Source organism: Lagopus leucura, unplaced genomic scaffold (genome assembly GCF_019238085.1).
Source record: "Lagopus leucura isolate 7727_CA_CO unplaced genomic scaffold, USGS_WTPT01 Super-Scaffold_100159, whole genome shotgun sequence".
NCBI lineage: Eukaryota > Metazoa > Chordata > Aves > Galliformes > Phasianidae > Lagopus > Lagopus leucura.
Window position 1 is genome coordinate 36,302,717 of NW_024962335.1, and position 12,533 is coordinate 36,315,249.

At 39.9% G+C, this 12,533-nt stretch overlaps 1 protein-coding gene across 1 annotated transcript in view; it reads right to left on the reverse strand.

The window, feature by feature from the left end:
- VWF (von Willebrand factor) overlaps nt 1–12,533 on the reverse strand; it is a 148,968-nt gene that overhangs the window by 62,545 nt on the left and 73,890 nt on the right. The window contains exons 28-30 of the mRNA XM_042889450.1: nt 8,792–10,119; nt 8,112–8,231; nt 7,644–7,787 (exon numbers count right to left, since the gene is read on the reverse strand). Of these exons, the coding sequence (XP_042745384.1) occupies nt 7,644–7,787; nt 8,112–8,231; nt 8,792–10,119 (1,592 nt within the window). The remainder of the gene's footprint in view (nt 1–7,643; nt 7,788–8,111; nt 8,232–8,791; nt 10,120–12,533) is intronic.

The following is a 12,533-nucleotide window of genomic DNA, read 5'->3' on the forward strand; positions in this document are numbered from 1 at the left end:
GGGACATCAGAACCACATGGTGATCAGAAATATAAGGCCATGGTGGATACTGATGCACAGTGCACTCTAATGCCCTCGAGTCACCAAGAGACAAAATCAATTTATATTCATGGGGTGACTGGGGGTTCCCAAGAGCTGACTATGTTAGATGACAAAATCAGCCTCACTGGTAAAGACTGGCAACAGCACCCTACTGTGATTGGCCCAAGGGCTCCATGTGTATTTGATATTGATTACCTCGGAAGGGGATATTTTAAGTATCCCAAAGGGTATCAATGTGCCTTTGTAATAGCTGCTGTAGACACAGAAGGTGTTAAGCAGTTATCTGTTTTGCCTGGCCTATCAGAAGATCCATCTGTCGTGGGGTTGCTACGAGTGAAAGAGAAACAGGTACCAATTGATATAAAAGCAGTGCACAGAGGGCAGTGCCGCACCAACAGGGATTCCCTGCTCCCCATTCAGAAGCTGATTCGTCAACTAGAGAATCAGGGAGTGATTAGCAAGACTCACTCAACTTTTAACAGCCCCATATGGCCAGTGCGTAAAGCCAGTGGAGAATGGAGGCTGACCGTGGACTACCATGGCCTGAATGAAATCACACCCCCACTGACTGCTGCTGTGCCAGATATGTTAGAACGCCAACATGAACTGGAGTTAAAAACAACCAAATGGTATGCCACCATTGACATTGCTAATGCCTTTTTCTCCATTCCTTTGGCCAAAGAATCTAGGCCACAGTTTGCTTTCACCTGGAGGGGCATTCAGCACACCTGGAATCATTTGCTCCAGGGGTGGAAACATAGCCCAACCATTTGCCATGGCTTGATCCAAGCCTCACTGGAACAGGAAGGTGCTCCTGAGCACTTACAGTACATTGATGACATCGTGTGGGGCAAGACAGCAAAGGAAGTTTTTGAGAAAGGAGAGCAAATAATCCAGATCCTTCTCCATGCTGGTTTCGCTATTGAGCTAAGCAAAGTGAAAGGACCTGCCCAGGAAATTCAGTTCCTAGGCATAAAGTGGCAAGATGGCCATTGTCACATCCCGACAGATGTGATCGACAAAATCACTGCCATGTCTTCCCCCACTAATAAGAAAGAGACACAATCGTTTCTGGGCGTAGTGGGTTTTTGGAGAATGCATGTTCCAAACTACAGCCTCATTGTAAGCCCCCTTTATCAGGTGACAAGGAAGAATGATTCTGTGTGGGGTCCTGAGCAGCAGCAGGCTTTCGAGCAGATTAAACAAGAGATAGCCTGTGCTGTGGCCCTGGAGCCAGTACAGATGGAACAGGATGTGAAGAACATCCTCTACACTGCTGCTGGAGAAAAAGGTCCCACTTGGGATTTGTGACAAAGAGCTTCAGGAGAGACCCGAGGCCGACCCCTGGGATTCTGGAGTCAGGCATACAGAGGGGCTGAAGAGTGCTACACTCCAACTGAGAAGGAGATCTTAGCCGCATATGAGGGGGTTCGGGCTGCTTCCGAAGTAATCAGTACTGAAACATAGCTCCTTCTGGCACCTTGACTGCCAGTGCTGAACTGGATGTTCAAGGGAAAGGTTCCCTCCATCCATCATGCCATTGATGCCACTTGGAGTAAGTGGATTGCGTTGATTACGCAACAAGCGCGGATGGGGAACCTCAGCCGTCCAGGAATCCTAGAGGTGATCATGGACTAGCCTGAAGGCAAGAAGTTTGGAACACCGCCAGCAGAAGAGGTATCACGTGCTAAAGAGGCCCCACCATACAATGAACTACCAGAAAATGAAAAGATATATGCTCTGTTCACACTGATGGATCATGTCGTATTGTGGGGAAGTATCACAGATGGAAATCTGCTGGGTGGAGCCCCACATGACAAGTTGTGGAGGCCACTGAAGGAAAAGGAGAATCAAGACAATTTGCAGAGGTAAAGGCTGTCCAACTGGCCTTAGATGTTGCTGAACAGGAGAGGTGATCAATGCTTTATCTTTACATTGACTCATGGATGGTAGTGAATGCCTTATGGGGGTGGTTGCAGCAGTGGGAACAAAATAGCTGACAAAGAAGGGGTAAACCTATTTGGGCTGCTGAAATGTGGAAAGACATTGCTGCCCGAACAAAAAATATGGTTATAAAGGTGTGTCACGTAGATGCCCATGTGCCCAAGAGCAGGGCTACTGAAGATCAGCAAAATAACCATCAGGTAGACTGAGCTGCCAGAATTGAGGTGGCTCAAATAGACCTAGATTGGCAGAACAAGGGTGAATTATTTCCAGCTCGATGGGCCCATGAGACCTCAGGCCATCAAGGAAGAGACGTGACATGTAAGTGGACTAGAGACTGAGGGGTGGATTTAACTATGGACACTATTGCACATATCATTCATGACTGTAACACATGTGCCACAATTAAACAAGCCAAGAAGATGAAATCTCTCTGGGGGGAAGGGCGATGGCAAAAGTACAAATATGGGGAGGCACGGCAGGTTGATTATATCACCTTGCCATGATCTCGCATTATGTGATCACTATGGTGGAGGCAACCACTGGGTGGCGGAACATTTAAGCACTGGGAGAAGTATTTGGCAGAAGCCAGCCAGCTGGTCAACACCAGAAGATCAATCAGTCGAAACTGTCCTACCCAATCCAGCTCCCTACATATTATAGAGGGAGACAAGGTCCCTGCAGTACATGTAAGGAACATGTTAGGAAAAGCAGTTTGGGTCTTTCCAGCTTCTAGGAAGGGCAAACCTCATTGCAGAACTGTTTTTGCCCAGGGACCTGGGTCCACTTGGTGGGTGATGCAGAGAAATGGGGATGTTCAGTGTGTACCACAAGGGAATTTGATGCTGGGGGAGTGCAGTCAGTAATTCCATGTTTTTATACATAGGTTCGTATGTGCGTGCGTTTATACTTTGTTTGTATATATTAAGCATGATGTAGTGATGTAGAATAATGGGTGGAATGTAATAATTTTATGATTTTGGTTATCAGTATTCCACATCATAACATCATATAATGCACTGGGGGTTTGACTGCTGATACTGAAGTTCTGGGTGCCTGTTCAGAGGAGAAGAAGAACTACATTTCCCCAGGAGGCTTTGCGGTCAGCGAGGAGATATAACTCCTGGCAAGGTCACCTGATGCTCTCTTCTTCGCCTGCTCTTCTCCGTCTGCTTTTCTTCATCGGCTCAACTGGACTGCACTTCTCACCTCAGCGTTGTGGTGAGGCCTATCCACCTTTCAGATACGCTCTCTCTCTCTCATTATATTTTGCTGATACTATATTTAGTAAATTAGTTTGTTCCACCTCAGATCATTGCTGCTGTTTTCAATTATTTTGGGGTCCCCTGTTTCCCTTTTCCAGAGGAGTGGATCCACGGATCCCTCCGCCCCGCTGGTCACAGAACCGGGCCAAACCAGCCCATAAATCGTTGACAGACATACATCCAAGAACTAACAAACGATATTCATTCCAGAATAAGTAAATCCAGAGAAACATAAACCAACACAGCAACGTTTGATGGTTTTGTCAATAACTTGGGGAAAGCAGAAACTGTTTAAAACAGTTTCGTAATTATTTTATTCATTTTTGTCTGAAATGAGGAATAAAATGTAAAGCCCTTGTGTGGGCCTGTGGAGCTGTGACAGTGAACTCCAAATATGTGGAGGTTCCTACTGGGAACTTACGTATCCATGTCTTCAGTGGTCTCAATGATTTTGCTAAAACTTCTGCAACTACTTAACTAAAAAGGAGAAGTCAGTGTCCCACAAGCACTGAAAGTTGCCTGGGAAAGAAGCTAAAAGACATAGCTCTTTAGCACTTGAAAAGGTACAGAAACAGCCCAAAGCTATGAAGCCTGTGAATAGTCCAGATTGCACCTGGTAACCAAGGACCTGTCAGAAACAACCTTCTTTGACAATAAATCAGAAACTGGTCTTCATATCTTAATTGAGGATTTTAACTGAATATGAATCTATTTACTAATTTATTTTTACTGAAAATATCGGATTTTTTTTTATTTCAAAGCAAACTAGCTTTTGCAAACTGATCCCACATGTGGATTTTTTAAAAGGTCTGTTTATAAGACTTCAATATTCTGCTATTAATGTTAAAATGTGTGTATGGGAGGGGGTAGGGAGGGCATGAAGCAAGACATTAAGACACATTTTTTACAGGATGAGAGCCCTTAGATCAGGGCAGGTGAAGGGGGAACAGATCTGGAACTTTCCCCATAGAATAAACTCCATACAGAGAGGAGACAGACCCTTGTTTTCTTTAATTCAACTATATCCTCATATCAGCAGTTCAGCTGATATGGGTGTGCTTGCAGCTCAGCAAGCACACCTGTAGCCCATCTCAGGTCTTGGAGGTGTACAGTTCTGTCATATCCCCATCCATTAGCTTTTAAAATGAGTATTATCTGTTCAGTATTGCACACAGACCAGCTCTCTTACATGCTGTGCATTTTGAGTGCAAGAAAATACCCTAGGAGACAAGCCACTTGTTAGAGCCGTGTTAGAGCCATAACTTAAGGCAGTCATAGCCAATCCACAGCCCACAGCCCAAATGCAGCCCAGCACAGTTCACGGTTACTCCCCACCTCCGCCCCACACCATCATTGCTGGGGCTCTTTCTGATGAGCAGCCCCGCCAGGCCCCTTAGCAGCAACTAAATGTTAGTATGCTATTAACTCTATCTGAGCTGAAACAAGAGCTTGGGATGCAGTGTAGTGCCGATTCAAGTTATGGCAAAGAAGATTATGCATTTTGACAAATTAGCTAAACACAGTCCTATAAACAGCAAAGAAAATGCATCCATGCTTTCTGTTTTAATAAAGGAATTTGGAAATAAGTTTCAAGATTGCTGAAAAAAAATGTCGTGGTTTAGTCTGGGCAAAAATCCATTAATTTTTTTGTTTATTTGTGACTCCATTTTTAGTCATCATAAATACATTATTTGTGAATTTTCAAATGGAATGTATAGAGTTGCAATTAAAAATTTGATCATGTGTCTTTACCAGACTCTTGTAAGACCTCTCTTAGCAGATAGAAATATCCCTCACTTCAAAACTACGTCTTATGTCATCGCTTTTTGGCAGTATGCACATTTGTGAACAGCTATTTTGAAGGATGAAGTACAGAAAGAGAAATATGAATATACTGATATCTCATTAAGAATTGCAATTACTGCCATCAAACCAGACAATCGTGTTAGTTTCACAAAAGCAAAGAAACATATCCCACTAGTTTTATGCTTTAAAAAAAAAAAAAAAAATTAAAAATAGAATATTTGTTACTTTATATACATTAACTCCATTATGTATTTAATAGGGTTGCTCCAAAAGTAATGCCTCCTATTTTATGTTGGCTTACAACATCAGAGATGGATGGTTGTTTCTGGTATGACATTAGAGATGGAACCTTCCCATCAAGATTCTGTTACATTTCGTTGCTGCGTGACAAATGGCACCAGAGGGGCAGTCTGCAAATTGGCATTTGACATGGAAATGATTATGAAGCAAAGGCGTGGAACTGAATTCTTCCATGTGCAAAAAATGGCACCCACTGACATTTATTGACACTGAATTTTTTTAGAGACCAAACTGGATGTGAGCGCAGTGAAATGGTGGGTGGTGCATCTCAGCAGTGATAGCAGCAACAGTGAGTCACCTCTACTAGTACAGATTTTTACAAGCACAGCATGCAGGCTCTTGTTCATCACTGCCAAACAAGAATAGCTAATGGCTGTGACTATGTTGAAAAAATAGGGTTTGTAGCTGAGAATTTGTTCAGTCAATGACTTTTATTGTGCTCTTTGCACAAGTTTTCATGAAAATAAATAGGAGGAATTACTTTCAAAGAAACCTATGTACATGGAGCCCAAGTCAGAGCTTTTTGACTCATTGAAGTCCAAGCCAAAATGTTAGACATCTATAACTTAAGGGAAGGTACAGTCAGTCATGTGACTCAAACCTATAGTTGTTCTCTCCTTGTATAGCTTTGACTGAAACAGGATTATTTTGGTCAGCAAAGGTTGTATAAGAATTATAGGATCATGTTTCTGCAGCAGGGAAGCCAGCACAGATGAGAAGAAGCAGATGAAAATGATGGTCAGATGAGAATGATATTTTTTATAGGTAAATCTGATCAAGTTCTGTATAAACTAGAAAAATTTCCTAGGGAAGTACAGAATCCAAATAGAGCTGTCTTTTTAGAGCTGTCTCAAAACTTTTTAAGCAGCCTCCGTGTTTCCAGAGGCTTAAGCACAGACAGAGTGAAATGAATGACCATGCATTTCCCAAGAGTCAATCCTTCTACTCAGCCAGCCACATTCACACACTGCAAAGTGCAGGACAGGACCATAGTGACTTATTTTCATTACACTGGGAGGAATTACTTATACTCTATTCCACTTAGGCTTATTATACTATACCCCAATCATGATCTCTGAGTATTTTCCAATGAGACATAAACAAATCACTAACAAGTATGTCATGTGGCTGCCTCTCCCTTTTCATTTTCCAAAGATTATTTTTTCTCTATTTATTCTGCAGCATTGTTTACTATACCCTTTGCCATATAAGATTTCATGAAACATATCTATTTGTATGTAATGGTTTATCCTAAAATGAGTCTGTAGAGGTCTCATCAGCCATCTGGTATTTTTATTTCTCCAGGCTGAGAAAGCAATCATGGCTAACCCTTCTGCAAACTATAGAAGTCAGGTTTTTTTCTCACTTTTCTGTACCAACATTTTTTTACAGCCTAATGTAGGCCAAAGACTCTAAAAATCTGTGTAGTCCTTAACTCTTACAGGACATTAATGCTAGACTGCTGCCAGAGCAAATGTAGTCTAGTCCAAAAGAACAAAATTATCAGGTTATCTGGTGAAAGATCAGATACACTGTAGGAGAATCACTGTTTGCTGTACCCTACAACTGATACATATGTGTATTGAATTTCCACGGATTCAGTGGGAAATCTGTTATGTTTAGCACATAAAAATTTGAAGTGGACATATGCTTCAGGATGCAGATTTCCAGCAAATACACTGTTTCACAAGTAATTTTTGGTAGGTGATCACTGCTTCCTGGCACCATTCCCAGCTTTGTGTCAACCTGAGTCCTTGTGGGACCAGCATGGCAATTTGACAAGGAACAAAACTACCCAGTAACACAGTAGTTATGTTCTAAGCTGTTTCAAAACAAGACCCATTACACTGGCCCAGCAAAGAGCAACAAACAGCTGGAGAGGGTGGCTATCAAATCCAGCATAATCATCTCTGCTGCTAAATACCTCAATAATTGATACTGAAAAGTTTATGATTGAGTTTTCACTTTCTGATCACGTTTTGCTTGCTTGAAAGATAATGAATTAAAATCTTTAGAATTATTTCAGAGCTAAAAAATAACTGCTGCTCTTCTTTCCAAAATACATTAAGATAAAACCCAAGTCATTTAAAGTTACATTTTAATGAAAATTGAAACTTTACCAAGAAATGTACATATAGTAAAGATAATACTTGAATTAGAAACCTGAGCACTCTAGTAGAAAACACTAACAGAAATTGGTGATCAAGATCAGACTATATTCACAGGACTTCTTTCTTTTTTTTCCTCCCTTCTTGCATAAATATTAACATCCACGTAATCACTCACCCAGTCTGGTAGGACCTTGTTCCCTCTGTTTAATTGAGTGAACCATCTTGATGAGATTTTCAGTCTCCTGAGGCTTGTTCAATGAAATTTCTAGATTATTTTCCCTGGCATACTGGAGAACAGACACATGAACTGATGTATTGCCTGGAGTGAAAGGCAGAAAACAAATACTTTAAGCAATGCATATGAATGTCTTACAATAAAAATCTAAAGACCATCTTGTTCCAATCCCTGTGCCATGGGCAGGGAGGTCTATGTAGTGCATTGATCTCAAATTGTGCTGAAATTAGGACACAAAGATCCACAGCTGAAATGCTTTACATAAAATATACAAACCTAGCTTTTCAGAACAATTTTGCCATCATTTAAAATAACAAACAAAATAAGACTTTAGTGAGCTGTTTGTCTAGTATAAGCAAAAGAATTTGAAAGTAATTATGTTTTTTGAGGTAAAAGAGAGGCACATACTGATATCAGCTCTTTCAATAAATGCCTGTACAAAGTTTTTCATTTCCTCAAACTCTGATGCTCCAATATTAGGACTTCCATCCAGAAGAAAAATGACATCCATAGGTTTGTTGCACAACTCTGAGTTGGGAGGAAAAAAACAAAGAGCATTAAGCATGATAACCAGAACTAACATCTACTAATCTATTGGCAGGAGTAGAAAGGGCTATCTGCTGCAGTTGGAGAAAACAAAGTTGAAACAGTAAGTATATTTAATGAAGGGCTCAAGATTTATATTTCAGTTCCGTCTGTTCTGCTAATGTTATTTTGCTCTCAGAGGACTAAAAATAAACAAACAATTTAGTCACGTTTGATAAGAGGAACTTTGTTACTTGCTTGAGGTGGATAGATGAGAATACTCTTTCTGCTCTTACATTCCATTCTATCTGAAAGCTACTATACACTACTGACAAACACAGCCAAGAACTGCTCAGACCACAGAAGGCTGGCTGCAGGTCAGTGGATGGCACTACCAAACTGGGGTGGAATCACCTGAGTCAAATAAGGATAAATGTTCCTTCCTTTGCATTTGGACAAAATATCAGTTGAGATACGAGATTTTTCAGACATGTGAAGTAAAAACAAAGGAGACAGGATAGAGGAAACAGGAAATTACACAAAAAAAATACATTAAACTTTACCTGGTATTTCTGTCCAAGTTTTATGAGAGCAGCATGACTGCAACACTAATTCAGGTGCTTCTTCAATAAGTGTGCTGTAACTTTGTAAGATTATTGGTCTATTAGGCTGACTGATCATTTTGAGCTCTTGGACATTTGCATTGGGAGTTATGCCTATGGGAATAACATTTATGCTCGTAGGATGTCTTGTTATAACATCAGTGGAAGGATTGGATGACACCATATATACCAAGTGAGGCACATTCTGCCTGCCTCCATTTGCTGATGTAAATGTATGTTTGGAAATATAGTCAAGGGCATGCCCAGTGTTGGTGGCCTTCCCTCCTTGGTAGGGTATACTCCTCACTTTCTCAATAATACTTTCTTTAGACTGTATTTCCCTAAAGGAATACTCCAGAGTGATAGTGTCTGAATACTGCATGACAGTAACATGAATATTTTCTTGTCCTATATTCATTTCTCTGAGCACCTTCTCAAGGAACTTCTTGATGATATTGAAATTTTCCAGCCCTACATTGTCAGATCCTTCAACAACAAAAGCAATGTCCAGACTTTTTGTAGTGGGATTTTCTGAGAAGTGTGGTGGTACTGTAAGCGCTCTCTGGGTAAATAAGTCATTAGACATTGTTGGAGTGGGCACAGGAGAACTTTCTGCAGGCCCAAGATCACACAGATAATCAATTAGGAGATCTCTGTTATCCATTAGCTCCAACACATTGGTCGTTTGGAAGGCTCTAGTATGTAACTGCTTTTCAATGAATCTGATTTGTTCCACATTAACATGTGGTCCAATTCCCACAGGAATAACTGTAATATTTTTTTTCTTCAAGGCTGGGATGATGGTGCGGACTTTTCCTGGAGACTTGCTTGCTACAAATAGCATCGCAATTTGGGCAGCATTAGTCCTTTCTGCTTTTCCAAACACTTGAAACACAATGTATTTAAGGACTTCAGCAACAGATGCTACTTCATCACCTGTGTATTTTATGCTTTGGACAATTTTTTTCATCTGGGACTGTGTTTTGATATCTTTAAGGCCAAGGTAGATTGTAGGCCCAGCCCTATATAACAGAATTGACACTCGGATTTTCTTTTGAGAGATGTGGAGTTTGTTCATCATTCCAGTTATGAAAGTCTTCAGCTGTTCAAAGTCCTCCTCTGACAGTTTATTGGAGCCATCCACTAGAAAGGCCAAGTCCATCATCTTGCTGCATGAATATTCACTAGGTGCAAGTTCTCTGTCTTCCTCTGGAGCAGGTGTTGTTAGTGTTAGGATTTCTTCCACTGGTCCACAGGACACGCAGGATAAATTCTTCCCTTCGCATAGACTACAAAAAACCATCACAAGTAACTATTAAAAAAAAAATAAAAATCAATGCATTTAATAACATACTGCCCACATCTTACAAAAGAAAGTCCACTGGTTATATACAAACAAAATCAAAACAAAATGAACAAAAACAAAACAAAATCAGAACAAAATCAAAAGAGTGATTTTTTTTTTCATCCCCTTCCCCACAAGGAACTGTATAGCCAAACTCTATTAAACCCACTCAGAGGAGGAACTGTTCATGCATGTTTGCTTAAATACAGGAAGCATTTGAAAATATATGCTGTATTTGTCAGACAGTGCTCTTCTTATAAAAGCTTGTAGTAGAACATGTGAAATCTGTGTCTAGGAACAGCATGGAAATACTCTGAGCTCGAGCAATGCAACAACTGCTGAACTTAACTGGAAAACATGGTTTGCTTCACAAGGAAGAAAAGCTGTGAGGCAAACTGAAGGCAGCTAATACAAAGAAAAATACTAGAGTTGGCTCTAATAAAATTTAGCAGAATTTGTGAGGAGGCTTAGCTTACTCAGGTTTTAATCTTAGCAGAAGAAAAATGTAATCAGCTTTCTATCCACATCTAAATTGTACTAGTTTCCTTTGATTTTTTTCTGACTTCATTTTGTTTTGAATAGCTCTGGTACATGTTTATCTGTTAGGAGAAAAAGAGCCTAGGCTCACATGGTCATGTCCTCCGCTAACCATGTATATTCACCCCCTACGTTTTTTAATGTGTGTTTCGTTGTCTTCCCCATACTGTATTCTGTTTTCCAGTCCCTATGTATTTTATGTTTTCTCTTATTCTTCTTACCTTCCTCACAATTTCTGCTCACCTCCCTTAGTACATTTTTCTCTTCTCCCTTCCATCTCAGGTTCGAGTGTACTTCACTACCTAATGCATCTCCACATTATCCACTGTTAATCCTTTCTTAATCCCATAAGATTTTTCACTTCTGTCACTCTCCACCTTTTAGGAACTTGTTTATAATTAATTAATTTCTAATTTCAGTAAAGCTTTAACAATTCTACTCTGCTAATCTTGTTTGTATCATTCTCTTTACTTCACTTATCTGACCAAAAATCAGTACATCTGTACTCATGAACAACACGACTCAGAATCAGTAAAGACATTTTACTTGTATTACTGGACAGTATAAGGGAGGGAATATGGAAAATATATGAAGGCATAAGGAAGTACTAATTCTCACTGTCAGAGAAAACCAAAGATGCATAGACCGAACAAGTAAATGCTAGAAGAAGGTATCATTTTTTTCAGGAAAATGTGTCATTTTACATATGGCATCTTAGTTTTAAGTTCTCACAGGGCTATATTATATACAAGCTGCTTTGAGTGTCTTTTTAATTGAAGAACGCTCAGATATTTTTGTCATTAATGCAAAGCAACAGAAGATTTATTATTTTAATCCTAATATGAACAAGACTTTTCTACTTTCCAATTTCCTTTGGGCATTTGCTATAAAATTCATTTTTGCACAATATCTTTTATTGTTTGTACAGATGGTGTAGGCATTCTAAATTAGGTGACAGCTATGCAAAAAGATGTTTCCCTAGTGAGGTAAGTTATCCTAACACTCTGTAATCTTTTGTGAACTGCAGCCAATTGATCAACATTTAAGAAAAATTATTATTAAAAATTTCAAGGATTAGGAAACATATACTCAATTGTGAAGACTCTTTCTTGACCTCTTGATGGAATTCAAGGTTCTTCATGAATACAGTTGTTTTATTGATGGTGTTTCATGGTTTTTTTTTAGTTATTGATCAGCCTAACAGTCTCATGTCTTGGGTTTATAAGGCAGATGCACACTAGCTCCAGCAAAAGGCCAAGAATTCCAGTTTTGTACCCATTTGGAGGTTCTGTGACGTTTAGACTCTTTGCAGCTAAGGTGTTAGTCTGGGCTAATAGCTGCTGCAGTTTAACAACTCAGTTTCTGTTAAATAAGATCAAATTACATAATGGAAAAGAATTTTGTATTCACAGCATTTGGAGTTACTAGTCAAAGTATCTCTCAAGAGACTAGAGAGTTGAAGCAGGCCAAGCTTTCAGGTAATATAGAACTTTGTGTAATATGCCATTTAGCAGCATACAGTATGAAAATCTGTCTCTGCCACTGTGCAGCTGAAGGGCCTAATGCCACATACTGCACAGCAGCATAGTGCACCCTTGCATTAATTTTGTAATGGTTGGAAATGCATGCATGCAGGATCAGACAGCAGTATATCATCTTAAAATCTTGGGGAAATTATTTTCTCAATTATGCTGCACACTACCAAATGCTCAGAAAGTTCAAGATGGAGTGCATTTTTCGATCTTTCACTATACGTATATAATGTTCCTTAGTACCAGCAGGAGGAAAGAGTTTTGATAGCTTTGCTGATATTGAATCACA